This window comes from Vanacampus margaritifer, chromosome 20, assembly GCF_051991255.1.
Source record: "Vanacampus margaritifer isolate UIUO_Vmar chromosome 20, RoL_Vmar_1.0, whole genome shotgun sequence".
In the NCBI taxonomy this organism is placed as follows: domain Eukaryota; kingdom Metazoa; phylum Chordata; class Actinopteri; order Syngnathiformes; family Syngnathidae; genus Vanacampus; species Vanacampus margaritifer.
Window position 1 is genome coordinate 17,976,753 of NC_135451.1, and position 27,207 is coordinate 18,003,959.

General features: G+C 45.9%; 1 protein-coding gene across 5 annotated transcripts in view; it reads right to left on the reverse strand.

Moving 5' to 3' along the window:
- Nucleotides 1-27,207, reverse strand: part of dpp6a (dipeptidyl-peptidase 6a) — a 102,452-nt gene that overhangs the window by 15,686 nt on the left and 59,559 nt on the right. For all 5 annotated transcript variants that reach the window (XM_077554141.1, XM_077554143.1, XM_077554140.1 and 2 more), the window contains exons 2-8: nt 21,337-21,451; nt 18,359-18,457; nt 7,083-7,177; nt 6,790-6,864; nt 5,800-5,852; nt 5,468-5,549; nt 2,637-2,757 (exon numbers count right to left, since the gene is read on the reverse strand). In XM_077554141.1, the coding sequence (XP_077410267.1) occupies nt 2,637-2,757; nt 5,468-5,549; nt 5,800-5,852; nt 6,790-6,864; nt 7,083-7,177; nt 18,359-18,457; nt 21,337-21,451 (640 nt within the window). The remainder of the gene's footprint in view (nt 1-2,636; nt 2,758-5,467; nt 5,550-5,799; nt 5,853-6,789; nt 6,865-7,082; nt 7,178-18,358; nt 18,458-21,336; nt 21,452-27,207) is intronic.

The following is a 27,207-nucleotide window of genomic DNA, read 5'->3' on the forward strand; positions in this document are numbered from 1 at the left end:
TTCCGCGTCGTCCACGTCATCACTCCGAGTGTCCGCTTGACTCGCAACAAGCAGCAAAGCGGCATCTCGGCATAATTGCCACTTTTGAAAATGTTCTTGGCGCCGCCGCCGCCTCGTGGCGTCTTCCGTGGGAAGACAAACGTGACGAGCGCCGATGACGGCCCATTTGCTGTTTTGCTCTCAAGGACACTTCAGCCCGGAGAGGTTCGACCCGACGACGGCTAATGGGCCCTTCAAGGTGATGGTCGGCCAATCAAATGCCGGCTGGACACGCGCTCAGGCAAAGCTGCCCCGAATGCCGGTGGAATCATTTCAGGCAATTAGCTGCGGCGCCGGCGCGCATTCCGATGAACTGCGCGGACTCGTTGGCTTCCGCGGCGCCGGCACGTGATGGACAATTTGCAGAACTTCTTGAGATAACTGCAAAACGATCAGAATTGCAGCAGCTGGCTTCATCGGCAATCTTTTTGTTTGTCTTATTCATGAATGACATTGAAAACTTCAAGACTCTAATTTGAAAGCCAAACCCAAATGTTTTCCCCTTAAACTTAATAGTTTCTTATTAAAACTAAATATTTGGCTAATATTTGTATTTTATTATCATCATCATTATTATGATTATTTTTGAATTCATCTAGGAATGACCTTGGTTATTTTCAGACCGGCACGTGAGCCACCCGGCGGCGTTCTAGCGAGCGGGGCGGGGGGGGGGGGATGCGTTCGAGCGGCGGTCTTTGTTTGTGAGGCAACCAAACAACAATTGATTTGAATAGAGCGCCGCTCTCTCCACCCCCACTGCGGCGCAGGCGTCGGAAAATCTCATTAGAGATGCTTTTGTGGGATTACGAGGTGATACGGCAGCCTGCTGCACTCCTGATTGCGTTTTCATGACAATTTATTAAAAATTCCCCCCCCACACACACACACACACTTCAAAGGGAGCAAATCTGAAGTTGACATCTTTACTTGGAAGTCGCCTGCAGGAACATAAATACCTGCCAGGCAAAAGTCACTCAAATCAAAGTCACAGCGGGTGTTTTTTTTTTAAAAATGCGTTTATCAGGACTCGTCAGAATATGAGGGGCCGTCGGGGACGGAATTCAGGATTAGATCTCACGCGCTCTCATGAAATTTGATATTTTCTTGCATTTCAACAATCTGAAAATCAAACAGAATCGAATCATTCCCTCTTACAATATATCAATTTATTATGAGCGGCTCCATCTGACATCGTAGCATCTCGGACTGAGCCACACCATAACCAATAGAATTGGAACTCCGCAATCGTAATCCCTTCAGAGTCAAATCGCTTCACTTGAAAATCCAACTGTCCTTGAATCGTGCTGCGTCGCATATATCGAAAAACCGTATCCAATCGTCTTTTGTGGAGAGTGGCACGCCCCAAATAGATCTCAAATTACGGAAGCCCCCACCGATGATATACTCTGTGGGCCCCGACTCGTTCAATATGCTTTCCATATTTGCAGTCTCCTCCTTCCACACGCAGACGGAAGATGAAGGCAGCAAAGGATCTCGAAGGCCAGGAGATTATTGGCCAACCTTTTCACCCGTCCTTTCGCGTCAAAATCTGCCGCTCGGTGACAGGCGGACGCGGCTTAAAACCTCATTTCTTCTCGGCGGCGGCCTGAGCCTCCGCTTGACCTTGCCCCCCCCCCCCACATTGTGGTTTCCTTTGGTGAGCCCAAACAAATTTAGGATTGCCTCATATTAAATAATTTGTACAAAACAAATTGATGTTTTGAAATCAGAAGCCAGTAAAACCGTTCAAATTGGTAACAAACAAAAAAGTGTTTGCAATATGAACATTTTTAAAAGTAGAGAAATGTTGCTTTTGTGGGCCACATAAAATGATCTGGCGGGCCGAATCTGGCCCCTGAGCCTTGGATTCGGCACCTGTGACTCACCTACACCATATTTTGAAGCCCTCAACACAATCTATACGCAGCAGCATTCAAATGACATGAATGGACCTGAGGAAGACCCTCGGAAGACCCTCCACAGCTGTAATTATTATGACGATTATTTTTGTGGTCCAATTCACAGCCCTCAGCCACATTCGGCTCCAATTGAGCCGAATCAACAAACATTCAGCACATGAATTCCCTGAAAGCGAAACATTGTATTGTCTTCCATCCCTCAGCGCAAAAAAAAAAAAACGATAAATGCACCAAAACGAGTTTGAGGCTTAAACGGGCGGGAATGAAGCGTGCCCCGAAAGCGCCGACTCGCTTACTTTTAAATGTCAGCCTGCGGAACGAACGACGAGGCGCTCCAACATGAAATTAAAAGCAGGCTAATCCCGGCGCGGCGGGTAACCTTTACGTGATGTCAGTCAATTACATGGCGGCGGCGACGCCGTCGCTTTTGCCGCACGACTTGCAGCTTGTCGTACAGCGTGCGCTAGTTTGTCTCCATCTGACCGACTGCCACGCGGCGCCGATATGAAACCGATATGAAAACCGATATGAAAACCGTCTGCTTCACTGGAGCACGTCGCCAACATCGGCCACACAATTTCATCATCGGGATGCTAAGGCAACGCCCGCCCCCTTTTGCTATGTCACGCCAATGCGAGAAGAACGAAGCCGAATCGTCGCGGGCACTCGACGCCTTACCTTCATACATCCAATCGGCGAGGCCGTTGAAGACGACGCCCTCCCTGCCGGACGACACCAAACGGATGGAGCGGCTCTCCACCGTCGAGCGGTAGTAAATGTTGTTCTCGAAAATGAAGATCTGCAACAACGGACGCGGGACAGACACAAGGACAGTCAGCGCCATGTTTGAGTGCGAGGGTTTCAAAGCTCAGGATTTCAACTGATGGATTTCCACAAATTTTGTTGAGCGGTTCTGCATGACTTTTGGCAGAGCCTCATTTAACTTTGTAACCTTTTAAGGGTCTTAAAAGCCCCTCCTGCAACTTTAACGCCGTTTTGAAACGTGATTTCCAGGCCAGACTGAAGATGGTGTTCCGAAGTGCTGCACAAATGTGTGAAAATGTGCTGCGGGTGCCGAGCGTGTGTTGTTGCTGGCAAGCTCGCTGGAATGATCGGGCCGCCTCGGCCCAACAAGTCCAAATCTGCCCCCCCCTTGTGTTTGCCGCCTTATCTCAAATTGAGAGTAAAGCCTTTTTTTCCCCGTTTCTTGCACTTTCTCGCCCGTCCCGTAAATACAAGTTGAAATCCGTGCGCTGATCTGGCGTTAATGCGGGTTTGCAGCCCAAGGTGGATTCTCACCTTTGATAAGGTGACAGCGGCGCCACCGAGGTGACCCCCCCCCCCCCCCCCCTCCAATGATAAAGCGCCGGTGCGGACCAGCTGGGCTTGCTCTCCTCTGCATGCTGATAAGGTTTTTCATCACCGGGTGCTTCCTAACCGCTTCATACAATCTGGTGTTGCCTTGGGGGAGGTCTGCGCTCGACATGCTCAACTCCATTACACTTAAGCAGGTTCAATTTGCAGCATTAAGCAAAGTTCCTCAACCCAAACCATTATAAAAAAAAGGCTGAGGAACATTCAATATACCACCTAAAAAAAACAACCCCCCCCCCCCAAAAAAAAGATATTCAAATGAATCTGGGTCCTCACTGAAAAACTGGTCTTCCATTTGATTTTTTGCACTCATGACAAAATATTTATTAGGTGCCATCTTGCTACTAACATATTGAAGTGACGTGAAGTTTTTTTCCCTCTAGTGGAGCTGGATTTGGATAAAAGTAGTGCTTTGCCACTATCTAACGACGCCCGTCCGTCCGATCTCGTCAAGCCTCCATTTGGCGTGTGGGGCCGAGCGGCGAGGTCCCGCGTGAGGTTCCCGAGTGCAGCTGCAGCCGTTTCTAGGTCGCGCCACAGAGACGAAGACCTGACCCCCTTTCTGAGGAAGACCTGACCCCCTTTCTGGGGAGAGAGAGCAGACCAGCTGTGCCGTCGTGCTGTCGCAATGTCTTGACATTTTTTTCTGTCCTCGTGCTCATTAAGAGACGACAATCGTGAAGAAGCGGAAAAGACACAACCAAGTTGCACAAGCAAGATGCATTGTGGGAGGTGTAGTCAAGCTCCGGCGGCCATTTTAAGGTTTCAAATGAAAGCTTTGAAGCCTGGGGTCGGCTTTCCAGTTCCAGTTCCAAGCCAGGGTTTGGGTTTTAGACCTGCTTTAAAATAGGGGTCAGGTTTTGGTTAAAAAGGGTTACAAACTTGGTTTAGGGTTCGATTCGATTCGATTTGCAGAGCCTCAGTAAGTAAGCTTTTGAAATGAGGGTTTGAAGCCAGGGTTAGGGAACATTTGGGTTTTCAAACCCAACTTAATGTTTGAATGAAGGGTTTGAAATGAGCTTTTGGCTTTACAGAAAGGCCAGGGTTCGGTTTTCAATCTTTTTTTGTTCGGTCTTGACATCCGCACGTGTTTTCAATTCTGTGGATCCCAAAACAAAAAACCCCAAACTTCCTGACGAATGTCAGCCATCTTCGGGCTAAAACGATCTCGCCAGCGTGCTAATGAATCCACTGACGAGATAACGATAACGAATGTCGTTGTGCTGCGGGAGCTCGTCAATTTCCCAGAGCGAAGCTAATTACGTTCCGGCAAGCACTCAACTTTGTTTACCTGCAAAAGTCAAACTTCAGCTCCAAAACGCTCCACTGACTAACAACCCTTTCGGGGGGGGGGGGGGGGGGGCAACAACAACAAACGATGCGTCGATGCGGCCTTTTTCCCAGCATGCACCGCGCCCCAGCCAATCGTTGGGCGCGCTCGTAAAGTGCGACGCTTTACGATGGTGCCGGGAACGAGAGCGTATTTCTCAAGTGTTTCCGTCGGCGCAGTCAATCCTTTCAAACATTGAACCCCCCCCCCCCCCCCCCCCAAAGAAACGGAGCGCCATCCATTTTCTGCAGCACTTAACCTCATTAGGGTGAGCTGGAGCTGATCCCAGCGAGAGGTACGAGCACGTGGACCCTCGCCACGCTTGCCAGCCCATCGGAAACAAGTCGGAACGCTCCGAATGAGAATGCCGGAGGAAGACAAACTCCGCAATGGAAGGCCAACATTTCATTACGGGAAATTTACTCAGCACTTCAAGAAGCAACAAGCGCACGCTTTGTGGGATATGACGGCAAATGTAGAAAAAACAAAAAAAATCTTTCGAACCCTCCACTTCCTGGTCACCACCTCTTCCAGCGTGTCATATTTTGACACACAAGATGATTTTGATTCTGAAAAACTTGACATTTTCTACAATTCAAATGTAGGAAATGTTTAGCTCGTTCTTTGCTTTTCTCCATTTTGAAGTAAGAAAGAAACAAAGCGATATTAGCCGCTTAGCACGTCTGGATTGTCGATTTCACAAACGGTGCAACTTTCCTAGCAAACCTTGACTTCAAGACGGCGTTTTAGGACTAGTTAGTGGCTGTAACTAAAGGTGGCAACCGGTGAGGAGGGCGGTCCTTACCAGTTGCTGCCCCTGCGGCCCCCAGCCGGCGTACTGCAGCTGAGTGTTGCGCACCTCCGGCGGGTTCAAGTTCCACGTCTCCCTGCAAGGACAAAAACATTTCAACGTCAATTCTTTGCAGGAATATCGACCTTGTTGGAGGAATTCCAGCTTAAAAGCATCGGAAAACTCCAGCCCGGCGTCAACGACGCCAAGCCAGCACTTCGACAAAACGCGGACCAGGCTGCGTTTTGCTCAAAGTCCAATGAAAATATTCATTTCTTTACATTTGATTGCATTATGTTTTTATCGTTCTCTTTCTTCCAATGGGAACGCGATCGGCGTTGACTTACGGCGTCTCCAGGCTGCAGATGATGTAAAAGGCCGTGAAGGAGAACCGGTACACCTGCAAGGAGACGCTTTCTTAACAACATTCAAACACAAACAAGACCTTAGCGGGCTGTCGGTGTACAATAAAAGTAGAACATGACGCTTTGGCCGGCAGAATTTAGTACCGCAACTTGCAACTCAACTCAATAACGGAACCGAGCTGCTTTTGGCAGTTGAGCGGAAACAACAACTTCAGCATGGAACGAAAAACGTTCGGCGATTAGCAAACGTTAGCAACGGGGCCAAAAGACGTCCCAGCTCGTACTTTTGAAAGATCCAGTTCCATTTGGGGCGGCTCTGTAGCTCTGAACATCTCCTTTGGAGCTTTTAGTTTCCAGGAAGGGCTAAGAAGGTTGCTGGAACTTTTCAGCGCAAATGTTGCTACAAGATGCATTTTCGCGGAACCTTCCGGAAACTTGCAGTCCTCAAAAGTGAAATGTTTTTCGAGGGCTGCAGATTTCACCCCAAACTACAATCACACCTCAAACAGAATCGGCTAAATTACCCTGGAGCTAAATTTAGACAAAAGGTCAAAACTCCACCCATTTTTCGGCTTCTGGACCATCCGACAAACAATTTGGTTTTGGTCCTGATCATTTACCCTGGAACCAAATTTGCACATTTCAAACACAAACGTTGTTTGGACTGCAGAAACTTGAGTCTAAATGTAGTTCTGAAAACACTTATCAGGGTCAAAAGATCATTAGGGGCCATTGTGCTTATTTGGACCACAGCAATTATTGTCTAAAGTTCTTGCTAAGGCTTTTCCTACTTTCTAGACTTCCAACAACCTTCTGCAATCAGCCGGCTGTAAGAACCAAGAACTTCCAGGAAGCATTGCTGGAACTTTAGGCGGGAATACAAAAAGCCCCCCCCCAGTCCCCCTCCAACCACAAACGCATTGTGATGAATTCCGCTTTCAAGCGGGCGACCCAAGCAAAAGCAGAACTTACCGGCGCCACGTTGTAGGCCAGCAGCACATGCTTCATGTCAGGAGAAACCTCGTACTTGCTGGCTTTGTACATTTCCTGCAGCGCAGAAACGACGTCGTTAAGTTTCATGTCAATCAAGCCTGCCACGCGCCTCGACACGTTGCCTTCATTTTTGTGCGTCCTTGGAGATTTTTTTTTTTTTTTTTTGCAGGCAAAAACGCCAGCAGTCAGTCATAATATGAAAATTTCCCCAAAATATTGCTGACGCTGCAATCCAATTTGATTGGAATCGCTCTCGCTCTCTGACGACTTACAAACTTCTTGTGGTGCACCAGGATGGTCTTGTCGCCGCTGTCCACGTCCAAGCGGACCACGTTGCCGTCACGGTCGCGGTACAGCAACTCATTATCTGCACAGGAGAAGACGGACGGCCAGGATTAGTTCTTTTTTAAAAATCTTTCTTTTTTTTTTTTTTTTACCTAATACAGCTCAGTGACAGTCCAACAAATGAAAAATCGTCGAAAATCGCAAATCTTGCTTCCTTGTTCGCTTGGCACACACCGAAGTGTTGACGCAGCACAAAAGAACGGTTGACTTTTGTAGTTTAAGGTAACCAACTGTAAGCTCGCAGGTGCCGTGTCGTACCCTGGCCACAGCAGAACAAAGGATGTTTTTTTTCTCTTTGGCCCCATTTGAAATCCATTGACGTTAGCCTCACCCTCGTTTGAAAAACAGCTTTGGTGCGTCGCTGGCACGACGTTAGCCGGCCAAATATTCCCTGACGACAATAAACACACCGACTTGAATGTGGAAATTCAGATTCAGCGTTTGTTTTTCTTTCTTTTCTTTCTTGTTTTTTGTTTTTGATTTCTATTGAAGAGCAAAGTCAGCCATTTACAGCATTTCAAAGCTCCAAAATTGCAACACGGAATAGAACATTACATCCCAATTTTTTTTGTTTCTGGCATTTCAAAAATGTCCATAAAAGATTTATGCATTTTGCTGATGCATCCTTCTTGTCACTTAACTGCTGTCATATCGTTGCCTTTTCGACAGTTTATTTAAAAAAAATCGGGTCTCAGGTTTGACAAATTTCATCAAATAACGTATTTACATTCAGTCGGTCCAATATTTTGGGTAACAACACTGCATGATCCTTCAAGCAAACACAACATGAATTGCAGTTATTTTGAGAAAATCAGGCCTTGACCGTTTAAGATTGTGGTCATCTGCGCCGTGGTGGAAGCAGACGGCGCTGAGCAGCGAGCGGCCGTGCGTTTTAACGGCGACACGGGGAGCGTTGAAATCCACGCGAGCAGAGCGAAGCCGTCAAATGTTAACGAGGCGTCCGCGCAAGCACATTTTCATGCATCGCAGTTGGAGGACACGTCAATGTGACGCGTTCACGCACCTTTAAAAACAAAGAAAGCTGATAAGGTCTTCATTTTGTGTGACCAGATTAAGGCAATCAATTGCTGGAACGTATTTTTGTGTCATTTATTTTTTGTTTATTTCATGTGGTGAAACTTGAGTGATTTTTTCCAAATAGTTCTTTAAACTTGTATTGCAATTTGTTTTACACCCACAAATATGACCGTATTCTTGTAAGATTACGATTTACAGAATGTGACTATTTTTCTAAGATTAGGAATTTTATTAAATGAATAAATAAATAAATAAATAACGCTAAATGCTATCTTGGTTGAATATAGTGCTAGAAATCTCAGCTTGTGTCGTCTGACTTGCAGTGGCTAGTAGGACTACAATTCCCATGATTCTTAGATGCTAATGCAGGAAGTAGTTCTAGTTCCAGTCAATGTCTGCTACTAATCACATGTATATCACTATGATTCATATGTATGGCAAAATTATAAAGAATTATAAAAAATGGGACGGGACCGCCAGGCTCGCCTCAAAAATGGGAGTGTCCGGGCCAAAATCTGCTCCTCCTACTTTATGGGGTACACGCCACGGGGGAGGTGGGACTTAAAAAAACATGACTTATGGAGATGAAAAAAAATGACCATTCTCTTCAAATGACTTCCTGCATATATTGTGACATTCTTGTCGAATAAGTGCATAAAAGAATTTCCGTGGTGTTGGTCCTGGAGTTCTTCCTGGCAGACTACAGCGAATATAAAAGCGTGCCGATTGTGTCGGCCATTTGGCTTTTGCCAACAATTCCTGCGCGTCTGCAAATTGCAAAGCGATGTATGCAAATTGGAACGCGACTGTGCAAAGCCTCCAAGGTAGAAGACGGTGGAAGTTGTGGTCCTCGCTTAACAAGCCTTCCACGTCCACCTTGCGTCCGGCGCGCCTCTGATGTGAAGCCGCACACGCACACGCGCACACGCACCGGCTGAGCTCATTAGCACCCGGAGATTGTTATGCGGCGTGTTTGCTAGCTGCTAGCTAATTGACCATTAGAGGTGACTAAATTAGCATTACAGCCGCTTTGATTGGCAACGTGCTCGGGGGAGCAAAGGCGGATATTTTTAGATTGATCAAGCCCACAATCCTGCCCCCCCCCCCCCTCCCTCCCTTTTCCTTGCCTCTTTGTTACACAAAATCCCCCAGAATACTAAGAAGCTAACAATGAGCTCATGTATGGAAAGCAGAGTGGCTTCATGACGCCGCTTTGGCTCCATGCGGCGCATTCGCCAAAGATCTCCTTGGAGAGAGCCGCCATTTGAAGGAATACAAATATTCTCGCAGATGGGAAAGCAAGCGATTATGAAAAAGTGACTGATGGGCAACATTCGTATCAAATGCAACTTTGTGCAATTTCAATATCATCCGTACAGAGAAGAAAAACCTGAAGTGTAGTGACGGCTTGCGCATAAAAAATAAACATTTTGAGTAGCTGTCAACTGTAGAAAGCAACGAACGTCACGTTTAAAGAAAACAGCGAATAATATCTGTATGTCGAAAATAGCCGTCTACCGTTTCCCAACGATGCCAGTAACGATTAGGAAGACATTTTTTACAGTAACCATTAATGTGTCACTTCTGTCAGTGACGTCATCTTGACTGCAGTTACTTTGCATTACCAGCACATATCGGAAATGTTAACAATTAAATAACAAATATTTATGATTAGCGAAGTTGGAAAAGATTACATTTTTTAATTTTCATAAAAACAAGTAACCTGTTTATGAAAGTGAAATCCCTAAAGACTCATTTTTAAATTAAATAAAAATACTTATGATCAGTCAAAAAAGGTTGCTTTATTTGACTTTTATTTAGAAGATAAACTTTATTCTTAAACGTCACTGCACTTTCAATAAAGTATTGGAAGAAACTTCTAATCGAAATGAGTTACTTTTCAAAATCAAGTAATGAGTCAAGTAACTAAGTTACTTGCATGTTTGAAAGTGTCTGCATGAAAGTTATGACACGTTCATTTCTGAAGGTGAGCCGAATGAAGCTTGTTGACACGAGTTGCTCTTAAATACAAGTTTGTGTCTTTCCTGCTGCCAAATGGTGATGCAGTGACTCGCTCCCGCTGTCCTCATCTCCCCCCCGCCCCTCCCACCCTCGTCAGGACTTCCCGTGCCTCATCACTTGAGTGCTTATCGTCCCTGCATCGCCTCTCAAACTCTCCGTTGCGGCTCTCTCTCGCTCGCTCTGCAAGGCCGCCAGCTGTTTCTTTTTTCACACCACCCGAGGCATTAGCGCTTCCCTTCCATCCATCGCTGGTTTTTACCCACCGAAGCTCGCCGGGGCGGCGCCGTGTTAGCCCAGGGTGCCGCTTGCCACTCTGATCGATGGCCCCTCTCATGGCGCTATGTCTTATTAATACGGCGTGAGCGAGGCCGGCACTGCCGACCGACCGCATGCTTGCGTCGTTGGCAAAATGTGAGATTTCAACTACTTAAGTCAAAGTAAAAAAGTACGAGCACCAAAAACTAAAACAGGAAAAAAAATGACGGATGTTGAAAAACAAACAAACAACAAACCCAATAAAAAAGTAAGGAGTAGGAAGCACAGATATCGGATTTCAAACAGGAAGTCAAAGTAGAAAGTCATCATAGAAATGAATCAAAGTAAGGATATCTGAAAGGAGTGTTTAGTAACAAAGTATTTCTACTTGATTACTTGCCACCATTGGATATTTGGCCATACAAAAGCAGGTTCGTGTTCACCTAACGGCAAACATGTCAAAGTTGTGGCTCTTCCTTCTGCCGGGTTCCGCGTCATTTGCGAGGAGTGCTCGCGTACCGACGGCGCGTGAAAGTCGGCGTGATTTACGTGATTTACGTGAGTGCGCAGAAAGGCAACAGCAGGACTACGATCTGAAATCCCGGCAAGCCGATGGCACAGATGTGATCGTAAAACACTAAACACAATCTTAAACGACACTTATGTGTTATAAAAGCACAACATGGCCGCATTTCGCTCCCTTTATGTTTCCAATGAAAAAAAGTCCACAATAGTTTCTTTTCCCTCCGTTCCAGAGCCCGAGTGGAATTTCATTTCTCTTTGATAAATGAGCGTGCGAACAAACGAGCAAAACGCGTCAAGAAGGAAACTGCTGACAAAATGCAACTGTGGGCGGCTGCAGATGGGAACTTTTCATAATGTTTTGGAAATCTGGCATCTCGATCCGCCGTCGTCCATCTTTCTGTTTCTATCTGTGGCGATGCGCGCTACAGAGAAACGTTTTTAGTTAGCATTGTAAAATAGTGTGCCTTAAAAACATAAGCATACAGGATGTCTCTTTTCATGCGAGTGGGAGGATGGAGTTGCTCCCCTCATTATTTGACGCCACCTTTTGTCTCGCTTCCTCTCGCCGGCAGACAATTGTTGGTTTTCAAGCGCTTGTTGAAGGCTATTATTATGTGCTACAAAAAAAGCTGCAGGGAAAGAATGGAAATGTGACAGGGACGCCTCGAACACGGAGATGAGTAAAAAACGCAGATGTTTATAATAAACAGCATGTCCTGAGGGAGGGTGGGCTCAAACAGCTACGGTACACTTTTGGGATTGGAAAGCAAAGGAAGGATGGGATGGGGAAATGAAGGCTGGAGGGAAGGAAAGATGAAAAAAGTAGAAGGAAGGCAGAAAACCAGGTGTGACAAATGGAGAGAGAGACAATGAAGGAAGAAAAGTTGGAACAAGGAAGCAAAGATCGAATTAAACAACAAAACCAAAAAGAGGTGGAAGGCAGGAAGGTCTGGAAGATAACAATACTTGGATAAACATGAAGGAATGGAAGTGGGAATGAAGGAACAAAGGTGGTAGGACAGGAATCAGGTTAAAAAAAAATAGCTGTGAGAAGTCAGAATTCATAATCCATCTTGGGAACTCACCCTGGTTTGCATGTTTCAATCAAAGGCGGCAATTGCAAAGAGACTTTGAAAATTGTTATGAGCCGCTCGGCAGCAAAAGTAGGACACTTCGTTCACGTTTATGTTCCTTCTTTTGTGTTAAAAACAGAGCATGAATAGCGACGGCTTGTTGCTGTCAATAGAAAGCGCAGCTGCACAAATCTCGCTGCTTTCAAAGGCTTTAAAAGACGGAAAGTTTGCATTAAGCTAGCATCCATCCTCACTTCAATTAGCACTTCACTAGTTTAACTAACTAACTATTATTATTGGTAAAAAAAAACCAACAACAACAACCCTATTATTGTAGAGACTTGATGGCAGGTTTATCAAGCTAGCCTGTTGGCTAGCTAACCAAGTGCAGCAGATTTGTGTCCTTACGCTGCACAAATGGTCGTAGCCTGCGAGGGAGAGCTAATGCTAACAAACAGAATGGTTGCGGGCTTGCTGATGTAAGCGGCTTTAACATGAAGATTCCTTGCTGTGATGAAACACAACACACAAACTTTTGTTCTTCCCAGCTTTGTTCAGACTCGAAGCAAAGATGACAGCTTCCACGTCTGCTGCTTTAGCAGCTAGCGTGCCTGCGCCACAGCGCAAATTGTCGAGAGACAAGACCTAAGCCAGTGGAAGACGCTTTTCTCTTCCTCCCTTTGTGTTAAAAAAAAGAACAACTGACTATTGACTGCTTGTTAGTCTTCAACTAACTATTATTAATTGTCCATTGGCTGATTTAGTGGAAAATGTTAGCGATGTTAGGAGCTAAGAGGCAGAACTTGGATCCGATTTGGATGGAAGACAACAACTTGAGTGTGTGAAGTTTTAGTAGCTAGCATGACACTGAAGATGCTTTTCTGGGAAAAACAAACAAAAAAGATGCTTTTCTCTTCCTACGTTTGTGTTAAGAACAGAACGTCTGACTATTGACAGCTATCAAAGGAAAGAGCAGCATTTTTAGTCTCTCTCTGAGTCGGAACATTAAAGTCGCTAGCGCTGACTTCGACACTACATCAACACGGCGCGCTTACACTTAATGTTTGTGCTAATTAGCTATGTCTCATTGGCAAGGGAATGGCCCGTTGCGCAATGCCATTAAGAGGTGACACTCGCGTCGTTACCACAAAAGAAAAGAAAAAAAGAAAAGGAAGTCAATAAGATCAATGTTAGTTTTTTTTTTAATGTTCTGTGGAAAAAGCTACTTGCTGAAAAACTCAACGATTTGCAATTTGGGTAACCTCTTTAGTTGTCACATGATAATGACTACACTGAAAAGTAGTTTGCGACTTTGGAACCTGAGGTCACACATTCTGACCGAATTGACAACATCATTTGTGGTGTGTTTACACTTGAAACTATTTTTTTTGTTTTTGCGGTGGTATTTTCGCTACGCACAGTACGGCTGCAAACGGTAGCGGCATGAGGTACGAGGACGAAACTCGCATCGTGGTTACAGGACGGCGTCAAAGTCAACATTTTCGAGCTGGCTGAGTGCAGAACAAACGGCTCCCGCCCGCCGCATTAAAACGGCGAGCAGCTGCTCCAGTCCCGGCGAGGAGTCCCCGGGGGGTTGGCGGGGCCGGCTTTCACCTTGGCGTTGGCGGAATAATGTTGTCTCCCAACAGCAATCATCTAACTGCGTGGGAGATTTATAATGATGGCCGCCGCACGCGCTCGCCATACCGATGGTGGCGAGCTGCAGTTTGGTGGCATCATGCCAATAATCTCACATTCAACCAGACGCATGCAGTTTTTCCTTACACTTGTCGGCGACATTCAGGTTTGTAAGACACTGCAATGACAAACAGATCTCTGTAGATGGCGCCGTTGCATCACTTTGGATTTTTGGGAGATTGAGATTTTTCACGGCAGGCTTCGTGTAAATCTGTAAATAAAGTACTTTGCCTTCAAAAGCCTGTTCCAAGTCTTGTTTTGTTGTTTCATAGTTTGAGGTCTCACGCAAGCAAAAAATATTTTGACAAAAAGCTTGTTTTCTCCATTTTTTGGTAAGAAATTGGTGTTTTGCTGAAAGTTTTATTGATGATTGCTAAAGAAAAGACTAAACGAATAAATTGTTTTTCTGTTGTTTTGTTGTTAAATCGCACAGCCCAGAGACGTCATTGTTTTTGAACCACTTTTAAAAGCATTTTTTTTCTTCATTGGATTAGCACGCGTGATCATTCAAAATAAACCACACGACATCCACGAGCAAAGTCGGCAACTTTTTTGTTATCCGGTGATCTTTCACAACAAGCGATAATCCGGTTGTCGCCACGGAAACCCGCATCAGCTGTAAAAGTCCTTGTCGCCTTATCTCAAACGTCCCCCGTGATGTCTCCGCCGCCTGATAAGGCGTCAAACCTGCGCTCTATTATTCAAATTGACCTTGGCGTCCATATTTCATTCTCTCCGAGCAGAGGCGGCTTCTTTCTCGCACTGCGGCCGCATGAATGTCAATTAAGACTTTTCGCGGAGCGAATGTTGAAGAAGGCGTTTTATTAGGTTTTTCCTGGAATTAAAGCAATTGTTGTGTCAAGAATTAGACGAGAGTTTCCGTCCTCTCGCAGAAACCTTAAATTCCGAACCTCTCAACTCACCCTCCTCTACTGCGGGGTGTGACAATTAAGGGTGATCCTGACAAGTCTGGATTAGGAATGGGTACTTTTGATGCTGTTCAGTGCATCCAACAACATTGCAGCTCTGCTTATCTTAGATGTGAGAGTCCTCCTGCGAGGTTCGGCTGTGGCGTGTGAAGCAAATGGCGACTCTTGGTCTGCAGAGTCTTGGGCGAAGAAACTTGTGAGAAGGCCGCAACTTAAATTGGCATATCTTAAGGCTTCCAATTGGGGTTTCAAGCCTGGTTTAGGCTTCCAAGTCCGTGTTTTAAACCAAGTCCAGGGTTTCAAAAAGTCTCAGATGGGTTTAAAATCCATGCTTTAAGCCTGGCTCTGGCTTTCAAATGAGGGTTTCAAGCCTCACTTAGGTTTTCAAACTACTTTCATGGTTTTGAAATAAGCATCGTAAACCAGGTTTATGGTTTCAAAAAGCAAGTTTCAAGCATGATCAAGGGTTTAAAATTGGGGTTTCAAGACTGGCTTAGGCTTTCGAACGATTGGTGTTAAGCCAGGTTAGAAACAAGAGTTTCATGCCGGTGTTACTTTAAGCCCCAAAAAAATGTCCATTATGTCAACATGTAGCATGCTAACATCTAGCATGCTAACAACCGGCTCTGCTCATTTGAAACTGGCGCTCATGTGAAGCCTGTTGATCTTGAATGCTAACATGCTAACATGATAACATGCAGTATGCTGTAGTTAAGTAAAAAACTAAACTAAAAGTATAGCAAGAGAATTGCAAAAAGGCTAAACATCAGAGCAGAGCCAAAATGTGAACAGCTTGTATAATAAACACACTTTTTTTTTGGGGCTGGTGGCTGATGACAAAATTGACACGTTGGCTGTATGATTTCACACTTCAGAGCATATTTCTATACAAGCAATTACTTTCCAGAACATCCACTTTCAACAAAATGATCATCATTAGCAACATGTTGCTCCAACATGTTCTCATATTAGAACTCATTTTAACCGAAAAACAATAAACCGCTAATCTTATAAGAAGCAGTAGTAGCAACTAAGAAAGCTATATATTATTATTCTTGAGCGCTAACGACCATTAAAAGCATCCAAGTGCTAGTTGGTGAGGAACAGATAAAGTAGAAATTCATTATTTGATCATCTTCAAGTGGAAGTGCTAAAGTTTTACACTGCGTGATGACAGAGCCGCGTGATCACTTCATTTAGCGTCTTAATTGTGTTAAGGAAACATAAAAGCGGCGGCCAAGCGGCGGTCGGCGCTCTGAAGGTTCCATTTGCAGCCCTCATCGGTGCCAGCGACCAACGCCAAAAAGGAACTTGAGTTACAATCAGGTCAGATAATCAGCAGATGGCTTCATCTGCGCGTGTGTCTTCAAACTGCCACGTGATGACAGAAATCAATGGACGTTGTTACACTGATGGCCGTTCTCAAGAAAATGATGTTTTAGATCTGAAAAGCACGTGAAAAAAAAAATGGATTGGCGTGAATCATTTGGAGATAAATTTCTCCCCATACAAGATTGGCAGCTGCGGGTTCACTATCTTGCTCAAGGATGCTTACACATGGACACGATCGCATGGGATTGAACCCACAACCTCTCAACTCTACCACTGAGCCACGCCGCCACCTTCCACTTCCGCTTGTGCTTCTATTGCTGTAGATAACGTCTTACTTAAAACTTCAACCTGATTCATAACGGATTGTGTTGGACCCGGCTTTCCCTTGAACCTGTCCAAATTCTGGTACCGTTTGCTTAGGTCCGACCTCACAGATGAAAGTTTCTTTCTAGAACACACAAAATTGGGTACGGGGTGCCCCAAGGATCCATTTTAGGCCCGATTCTTTTCAAACTACTGTATAAGACGTCTTCCGCGTCCACCGTTAACGCAGATAACGTCATGCCTGCGTACCCTTCAGAAATGTATTTTAGATATGAAGTCATGGATGGCAGTGAATTTCCTGCTGGACGCAACAAATGTTGAGGCAAGAGAGGAAAAGCCAGACTTAAAAATTGCCAATTTGTGAAGAACCCAAGCATCATTTTTGACAATGGATTGTTTTTAAGCTCTGTAAAGCACTTTGTGTTGCATTTTCAATGTATGAAATATCCAATAGAAATCAAGTTTGATTGAATTTGAAGATTGTGTTGTTTGTTGAAAAAACGCGACATGCGATTAAACTCGCAACAACAACATATTTAAACTCCAGCGGAGATAACAAGATGTCGTACGGTTGAAGCCGCGCAGCTTCTGTTCAGCTCGTCACTGAACAGATGTTGGCCTCCAGATGTGTTAAGAGCACTTTGTTCTCTGCGAAGCCCGCTGGACCGCGATGGCCAACACGGGCCGCTGGGGAGGCGTAACGTGCCCGCGCGACATACGGCGAGCGGCGGTCGCGATCGCACAAACGAGGCCCAACAATCAGCGTGCTCATCAGCGTGTCCGCTAATCAGGAAACGCGCGAGAGCCGATGGCCGGGAAGGACCGCCTTGCTTGAAAAGAAAATCAGCCTCGTTATCCCGTCACGTCTGGCTGGTGATGCCTGGTGGCGCTTTTAGTGCGGCGGGAAATAAAGTCTATCATTTGCCTTCCTCGCCGTCGGTCCCCGGCAGCCATGTGAGCGTTTGCGCCGTCGTTTATTTATTGCAGCAATCGCGGCGGCCGCGCGCCTCCTCCACCGAGCGGGAGAAATATGAGCGCTGCGCTCGCAGGTAATTGGACGTGCGCAACAAATGGCTTCGTGCACGCAAACGCGCGGCCGAGTTCCACCAGACGGCGCAAATACAAGACACTTAAACGGCCGTTTTATTGGCTGACGACAATGTTTGACATATTTTATGGGCAACAAAGCATTTGGAATGCAAAGGCTTCCTTTTGCACTTCTAACTGTCCCAAAATCGGATTTGGGAGTTCAGAGCTTGCATAATCAAGCCGTGCATAAAAGGTCGAATTGAAGGATTCTTCTTTGGATTGAAGAAACTTCATCAGGCGCCAAGAAGAATGATAAGAATGATCGCTAATCCATGCAGACAGAATGAAACCTATATAAGTAAAAGCATACGTAAATAAACAAAATAGTTGTGTAGCCCTTTTCCTGCTGTCAAACGAATCAACGGGTTGGTGGCGACCTCAGACCGATCACATCAGCTGGATTGCGACCGGTCCACCGACCACTAATTTGGAAACCGATCACATGAAAATGACGGCAAAAAACAAGTTTTGTCAACGTTTGACTAGAAACGCTGAAAGCCGCCGAGCATCAAATGTTTTGCTGCTGATATTTACGCGATGAGATGAAAAGACGGAATTGAAGGCTGACAACCGCTGATGTTGAAAACCTGTCAGAGATTCGTGTTCTGCTTGGACGTGAATGGCCTTTACGCGAGAGAATTAGATGTCAAATGTAAAAAAAAAGAAAATAAAAAAATGGGGAGGATTTCTCGGCAAGCGCAACACGTCAGTGCACTTCGAACCCAGCCAGCGAAGGACGAAGAGTCCAATTATGCAGACCAGTGGAGCAAACCCGAGCTCTTAATGATCACATGGCCCGACATAGAAGAACCATAACTTGCGGTCCAGGTGCGAACGACTCCAAATCTGGCAATTCAGTCAGATGCTGCTCATAAAAGATCTGCCGGGCAAAAGTGTGAAAATAAAAGCCGCACTTACTGCTGATCCAGCGAGCGTTGGGGTCGTGAACCCTGAAATCTTTTCCAAAAAGGTCCTCCACCGTCACTTTGCCCTTGAGAGCCAGACGGTCATCTTCGCCTGTAAACAAAAAAGAAATCAACACCATTTTGGCAGAGAATCTGAGCATGAATACCGATTTTGCCCTTCTGGACGTCTGCAGGATGCCAACGACGTACAAAGCGATGAAGACGGCGCACGGGAAGCACGAGCCCGGAACCCGAGATCAGCTTTAATTGAGAGCAGCGCCTGAAACTGCTCCCACAAACTCGTCATTTCATCTTCATTTCATCTCACATCACCAGACGGACGGACGCGATTAACCTTTCGCTGCTTTGGCTTTAAAAACACATTTGGTTGGGATTTATTTTCCCCCGCAAGGAATTTCCTGGCAAGACAAGACCAAGCGGCATTTTGGGATCAAAGTTGCGTCGCGTCGGCGGGAATCCGTCATCTTCACCGCGGCTGTCAGTTTGCGCGGTACGAGGACACGTCTCGTCTCAAGTTGAAAGACAAAGTAGAGAGAGGTTCGCGGCGGGAATGCCGCTAATTACACAGGCTACTACACTTCACATCCAAACGCTTGCCCGCGGCAGAGATGACAAATGGGATCCGAAAGGAGCTGATTCAGCAGAGTTGAAAATGCAGAAACTAGCATTAATCTTATCGTATAGTCGGAGTTCATTTGCATGCACCGAAAACAAAGAAAATGGCTAATAAGGGCTGATTAGGGTCACGGGTGAGGCAGGCGCAATTCTGATTGCTACGGTTGAAATAGTAGTTAGGTTGAGTTATCTTAGATTAGAGTAGATTAGGATTAGGGGTGAGAAGGTCGGTTAAAGTGGCTCAGGTTAGTAGGTTCGAGTATGGCGAGGGTACGGTTAGATAAGATGGGGTGAGGGTCAGGTTAGGTTCCATTAGGTCAAGGTTCACCAGCGGCAAATCAAATGTCATCTTAGCTAAAGCTTTGATGTCACGAGCCCACTGACGAGACAGTCGAACCCCAAAAGCCTCCAAGACGGTCTGCGGGTGCAATTTGTATTCCAAAAGTTGCAGCGAGCAGATGGCGCCGTTGACATTTGTGTCCAGAACAAGTCGCTCCAGTACACAAAAGCCGCCTTTTGACGATTTCATATTAAGGATGCGCTCAGCGGGTTACGCTGCAGGTTTATTGTCATGAAATGTCATTTTTTTTCAGCCGCCTCTGAAAATCGCAATCGCCTTCTAAAAGCCAGCGAATCATATTTAATTTCAGCCTTTTGCGTTTTTGGAGCGCGAGGGCCATAAAACATCAAAGAGCATCTTTTTGCGATGAATCCAACAAAGTGTGAAGTCAAAGTGATTGGCTTTGAAAGTTTTCCAAAGTCGACGAGGACACGCAAACGGCGACTCATCTTGACGTAAATGACACAAAGATGTGAAAGCAACAAGACGTCAAACACGCTAACGGGATGCAACTCAAAGGCGTGTCGCGTGTGTGTGCGTGTCATATTGCGTGGAACAGATGGACGCGCAGCCGCTAATCCTCTCCGACGTCTTCACGGCAAGACAAACACCTCTGAAGGCAGTTGCTCGATTATCTTCAGCGAGGACTCGCGTCAGATGGTGAAGTTGAAAGGATAAACGAGGCCGTTTTTCACTCACTTACGATAAGCAGATGTACGGATTAAAAGGCGGACTTGGACAGATGAATTCGTTGTTATAAATAGCGAGCAGCAAAATGTCTTTCCTTGGCTCAACTTCTCGCCTTTATCTCAAAGTGGGAGCCGTGTCAGCACTTTTTGTACGCTAATGCTAGCGCTCGCTGACCTCATTTTCAAACGAGCGGCCGCCTGCGAGCGCCGTGAAGCTCCAAGGGCAGGAAGTGCCGTCTTCACGAAACCCCGAACCTTCGACAAACGGCCTTGAATTTGCATCTGACTCACGAAACGGCTTTCGGCTTTCAAGACGGGATTTGAAATTTTTTACTTTTTACTGAAATAGAAGAAGAAGAAGAGCCTGACGCATTGGGCTCCATTTTTGCGCAACCTTGTCTAACCCATCGGCACATTTGAACAATGTTCTGCGTTTGCGAACGGTCCAAACGGAACAGTAAGCTCGGAGCGTATTTCTGAACGCATCCAAAATGAGGGAATAGCGATTTTCGAACCAGCTTGTTCTTGGTTTTTGTCAATTTTGCCCCCCCAAAAAAAATCGACAAAAAGGTATTTTCCTTCTTTGTGATACGTTTTTTTGACTGGTCCGACTTAGAAGGAAGAAAAATAGCAAGCAAACCCCAAATGTTGATGCAATGGACGAGGTTACGGTCACAAATGAAAACCTCGTGATTGAGTGAAGCCTCAATACCCGAATGGCGAATTAGCGAGCGAACTCGCAAATCCGTCAAATTCGAGTTGGCCAAAGTAATCAGTTACTTTCAAGCATCAAGGTTACATGTTGTGAATGTTGCACTTTTGATTTCCGTGTTGGAGAAGAGCAACGAGTGCAAAAGTAGCAAATTGTTCAACACTTGGATGTGCGTTGAAAAGTTCAGAGTCCGCCAAATGAACGTCGTTTTTAGGTCATCTGGAAATTCCACCTAAATCAAATCAAACGGTCAAATTGTCACCACTCACAGTTTTGTGGACCGGCACCAGAATTGCACATTGCCGTCTTTGGGCAACATTTTGCAGTCATTTGACGATCATTGACAGGCAAATGTCGCCTCCTTGGCGGAGGTAACGAACTCCGAAGGACCGCGAAGGCCCAAACGCGCACTTGAAGGTCAACCTGAGTTTGCTGCTTAACAAAGCGAGAAGGACTGTTGGACTTTTATGAGCCACTTTGGCCAAAGTGACGGTTGAGCAAAGGACAGCGACGTGCTCCTCCGCTGCATCGTCTGCGCTACCATTCATCGGCCGGCTAAGGGGCGTGTCTGCGCATGATCACGTAAAGCGGCCAACAGCCAATGGCGGCCGTACCTGGTGTCAGCAGGATGACGGAGGTGACGATCAACGAGCAGATGACCAGAATGACAAGGAGGGCGATCACTATTCCCTTCCAGTTCCTCTGCGGCGGGTTGCTGCCCACCAACTCCTGCAGAATGGGAGGGGGGGAGGGGGGGGGGGGGGGAAGAGATGCATTGTGGGAGTCAATCAGGGAGCAATTTGCACACAGATGAAGACAACATACAGAAAATTGAAAGGAGCAGAAATAGGGGGAGTGACTACAAGACCATCGCAGACCACCTAACAAGATGAATCAGAGGAAGCACAGTACAAAGGGGGGGGGGGGGGCGCTGGGGGGTGCAAACACTTGCCGCCTCGTGGATTTCAAGGAGAAAAACAAGGGTGACGGTGGGAGGAGGAAGAGGAGGAGGAGGAAGATGAATTTTGCTAATGATCGGCGACGGATTTGACAAGCAAACAACGTGTGGCAGTGAACGCATCGCGGCGGGTGAGGAGACGATGAGGGCGGGAGGTGGGCGGGGCTTGCTAGTTAACAACCTTGACAACCTTGCAAAAGCATTACAGCACAATATCCGCACGTTCACTCACAGGACTTTGGACAAAGCTAGAAAGCGGACGTGACTTTGCTCATTTCATTCCTTTCATGAGACGTTGCGAGCGCAACCTGAACGCCCCCAAACGCAAACTAGTCGCAAGAAAGAAGAGAAATTGCACACGGCGGAACGGAACGCGCGCGTCAGACGGAATTGTGAAAATCAAGAATATTTGCAACCCTGCAAAAAAAAGGTTTATAATTGGCAATAGATGCCACAAGATGGCAGCAAAGCACTACTTTTATATTAGACAGGGATGAGGCCTTTCTAAATGAAGCTCCTCCCCTTCAAAACTACAACCTACTGTGAAACTTTGTCCTAGTTTTTGCATAATCACAGGTTTTTGTTTTGCTTTTTTGGTCCAATTTTTTTCATAAAAAAATGAATAATCTTTGACTTGTCTAATTTGTTTCCCAGACGATATGCAACATATTATTTGTTGCCGTTGTTTGTTGTTGGGCGAAAACAGGTTTCATCTGACGGCAAGCTTTCACTTGGGCAACATGTGCATCCTGTCAGAATCAGACCTTCAAAATAAGAGGTGTGAGGAAACTGCTTTTATTTTGAAGGCCTGACTTTTGTCATTGCTGCAATGATGTCACGCCCCAACTTGCCCAAATGTTGCCGAGCAGACCGGGAGGGTTGTTGTTCCGAGTGGCAAGCATTTGATGAAGACATTTAGAAACACGATTAACTCTTTGACTGCCAAAAACGTTAAATAACGTTTAGTAAAATCCTATGGAGGAGTGCCAAAGACGTTAAAAGACGTTTGTTTCAAAACAGAGGTGAAACTAACCATTTTCTATTGTTGATTACTGAAAAATGGAATAAGGTAGAAACAAACTTTTTTTTTCTGATGAAAGATGAGAGTCCAATCTTTTTTTGGTAGTATGTGTGTTTCCATAGTCCAAACACATACTTTTCTATGGACCTTGAAAGATCAGTCAAAATGCTTAAAATCGGCTGGCATCCCTTTTCTGAAAACGTCTGGCAGTCAAGGAGTTAAATGATAAAAAATAAAAAATAAACAGGAAGATGGTTCCTCACTTTCCTATGTTTTGTTTTTAGTCAGACTTTCTCGAAAAGCTTAATCACGAAAACCAAGGTTGCACTTCAGTTCCTGTGCACAACATTGGAAATCTCACATTTGCAACACTAATTACACCAACGACGTCACATTGAGATCATTTAATGGTTGGATTGAAAAGACCTGAAGTCCAAATCGTGGGCGGATGCTGATCAAGTTCCTAATTGAATTACAGAAGAGAAAGAAGCGGGACCAAATGAGAACGACGTAGCGCTCTAACCAGCATGTGAGCGGCGGACCTCCAGGTGACCCCTCATCATAACCTCCGCACCTTAATTGAAAAGCAGCCCAAGGCGTCGTTAGCCGGCGGAACGGGACCACTCGGCCTATTTGACTTTCATCAGCGCGAGCGCCGCTTCCGATCCAAACGGAAGACAAAGCAAAGAACGCAAAAACAACTTCAGCAATTGGAGGCGCAATCAAGAGGCTCGTTCGTACCTGCCGTCGCTCCGTCCACGCACGCACACACGTGCACAAAAATCCCTTTTTCGAGTAATTAGGTGCTGATCTTCTGCTTTCCGAACAAAGCTTCTTTCAATTTGACTGCAAATCCCACTAGAGAGAAAGAGAGAGTGTGTGTGTGTGTGTGTGTGTGTGTGTGTGTGTGTGTGTGTGTGTGTGTGTGTGTGTGTGTCACTTTGCCAACATTGTCATTTCTCGCCAGTGTGTGCGTGCGTGTGTGCGTGCGTGGATAAGAAAAGTGTGTAAAATGTGGAAGGGATTGTGGTGAAGAAGAAGCTCGACTACTTGGGTGTGATTATGGGATGCGTGCAGAGCGTGACAGCGGCTCCGTGCTGATTATTGACATTTATTGGCCTTCTTTGGGCTGGGCTATAAATAACAAGCAGCTGATTGGATGACAGCCTGGATGCAAATTGTGCAACAACAGTCAGTCTCTCTCAGACGCACACACACACACACACACACACACACACAATAGAGATGGTGGAGAAGCAGGGTTCATTGAGGCTCATGGTTCACACCTCATCTTGACGCACGTACGCACGCGCACGCGCACGCTTGTTCGCCACCACGCGCACATTCATCTTGTCGCCAAAAGCGGAACAATGCGCAAGCCCTTGTGCGCGTTTCATCCCATTTGCCGACCCTCGAGACGGAACCGTCGGCGAGCGCGCGAAAGTCGACGTCCCGGCAAATGCGGTCGGCCCAAACGCAGATTGGCCGCCATCGTCACGCAACGCGCACGTCACGACGGATTGCCGCGCTGGCCGGACGTGGATTTGCGCACGGCGTGTCGGGATTTCCGACCAGATGGAAGATTCTTGTTGCCAAGTCAGACTGGGCCATACAACTTTAAAATGTCATTCCTATTTTTTTCCCCAGGAATAACAAAAACGTTATTCATAACATGAATAAAAAGTGCTGCTCTCATTCAAAATGGACTTTTTGTTCCTGAAAATGTCAATCGAAAGTGTCAAGCACCGCAGAAAATTCATCGGAAACAGTTTGGACGATGATGATTTCATGCCGCAATTCGAATCTTTGTGCTGCTCCCTCTGATGTGCCCGCCTCGGCCACCGGGAGGCAGTGTAATAACATGCACGTAAACAAACCAAGACTTCTTCTTCTTCTACTACGACTGTACAGTAAGACGCTCATTTTACATTCATAAAAAATAAAAAATCTGCTGCTTAAATGATTTTAACACCACAGCTATCGATGCTTTTTCATTGTGTACTAGCATTAAGCTAGCTAGCTGGTTTTAACAAATTATTAATCGAATCAATTTGACTTTTCATAACCCAATATGGATTCATAAGCTGATGCTTTTAATAGATCTTTTTTTCCCTAAATTTATGTGAAAATCAAAGTTTGATTGAAGGCCTAAAATATTTTGGGTTTTTTTGCTATAAAAACATAATTTTACTCGACTGTGCAAGCAGCCAATCAAATTGCGCCCTGCTTAGAAATTCCCTCCAAAAAGAAAAGCGCAGCTCATGACCAATATTAGCGCTTAGTGAAACTTTTCAAACGGGTAAACTGTCGAACCGCTAATTGCTCCATAACTAGTTCAAGCACATTTGTCAAGCGTCAATCAACCTCTCAACGTCAATGGGGGCGGAGCTACAGTCCACCGACAAACAAAACCATCAAAAGCAAACCAAGACCCGGCGCCATTAAGAGGCGGATCGGTTTTGCTATTCCGGTGGCGTCGGCACGGCAACGTGAGCATGAAGAATTGAAAAGTTGCTTTTCTTTTGTTCTTATCATCTCGCGCCTTCATTCCGTGACGCGCCGCCGTCTCGCCACCACGGCAAAAATAAATTGCCGTCACGGAAACAATACACACGCGCGCACTTGCTTGAAATGAGATGCGGCCGCAGACTCGCGTTTGCGGCCGCGAGGGTCTCATCAAAAGCGGCCCCTGCTGATGTTTGTATTCTGGCCCGCTCCTTTTTTTTTTCTTCTTTTCTCTTTTTTATCGGCTCCTCACACAAAATATGAAGAGAAAAGAAAAGAGTCGGCTGCTTATCGCCGACGTTACGTCTGATTGAAGTGCTCTCCAGATGAAAACAATTCTGATGCGTATGAGAAGTCGTTTCCTCTCCGCTGATGGACAAACAACACGCCAAAAACAAGCAAAGAAAGAAAAGTGTCAGCTTTTCGGGGGAAAACAAATTCAAGCGGACGGAACAGGAAGCGCATGCAAAGTCTTGGAATCAAAGAGGAAGTTGAAAGGCACGGAAAGCTCAAGACGCCTGAATTAGAAATGGCATCGTCTTCGTATCTGGCCGGTCTCCATGGCAACAGCCTCCAAAAACATCCCCAAGTGTTTGACTTCCTGTTGCGCTCATTTGCACTTCCTGCCCTCATCCCGCCACCCGCCAGCGCCACTTGGAGCTTGAAAATGGATTTCGAAACGACTAAAATTTGCCTTCCCAAAAACTTTTCATTGGAATTAATAGGAAGGAAAACTGAAGGAGCATTCATTCACTAGCGGCCATTTTAGAGCATTTTGACTGAAATGTCAAGAAGCACAATATTGTGTTTTTGTCTTTTCTAAACTAGCACGACACAAACACATACCAGATTTCCTCAAGCTGGAATCCAGGACAGCAAATACAACGAAAACAACAGGGCCCCGAAATTGAGCCCTGTGGAACACCACACTTGATTGGAGCAGAGCGACCAAGGCAAACGCCAAAATTCCTGCTTGCCAAGGAGGATGGAATCCACTCTAGAGCGCCACCTGGTGCTGCAAATGACTACCGCATTGAACGCTGCGGCGGTCCAACAAAACAAGACACACACGACAACCAAACAGAACTCCAAGAAGATTCCAAAACAAAATTGACACTACTCACAAAAAGTTTGGCCTTTTGGCGGAAATTTCAGGATGAAGCTGAAATGCTGAAATAACCTTTACAGGTGATTTGACCTTTTGGATCGCGCCTTCCTCGCCTAACATAAAATGTCGGCAACTGAAGTTTTAAAAGTGAACTTGTGGTTGTTGTTTTTTCGGCCTCCTACGACCTCGCCGCCGCCGCCGCCGCCGCCGCCGCCGTCAAGCGGCCCACAGCAAGCTCCTCCTCCTCCTCCTCGAGAGCCTCCGACGTGACTGTCAGCCAACGGGCCGAAAGTTCAAAGACGTGCCGCTCGGCGAGGGACGCACGCATGACGTTGATCAATATGCGGCGGGGAAAAGCCGGCTAACGAGGTTTTTGTGGAGTCGATAGCGTCTGACCAGGACCGGAGGGGGAGCCTGTCGGCGTCGCTTTGTCGGCGCCGCGTTCCGTTGCCTTTGACGACAGCTAATCTTTGGCGAGGGTGGCGGAAATAATGACCGTTATCTTTTCATCAAGCGCTAACAAAACGAGACATTTTGTAGCACAGGTGAAGCAGCATGTGGCTGTTATCCATTATGAACAAGTGTGAAATGAGAGCAACATGCAAACGGGCATTTACTAAAAATGGCTGCTACATGTGATCAGCTGGTGAAGCAGCATATGGCTCATGCTTTTTTTTCCCGTGTCTTAATAAGAGTTAGCTGACAAGCTTTTGTCAAAAGATCAACCATTAGAATAACGACTTAACACCTCGTTTTTACTTTTCCATATAATACAGAGGAGGAATCAAACAAGAAGCAACATGAAGGAAGTCCACTTTTAGGACAAATGTCTCCTCCGCCGACCTTGAAGGGCCGACATGCTGCGCACTCTTAATAGCAGGACGTCCCGCAGA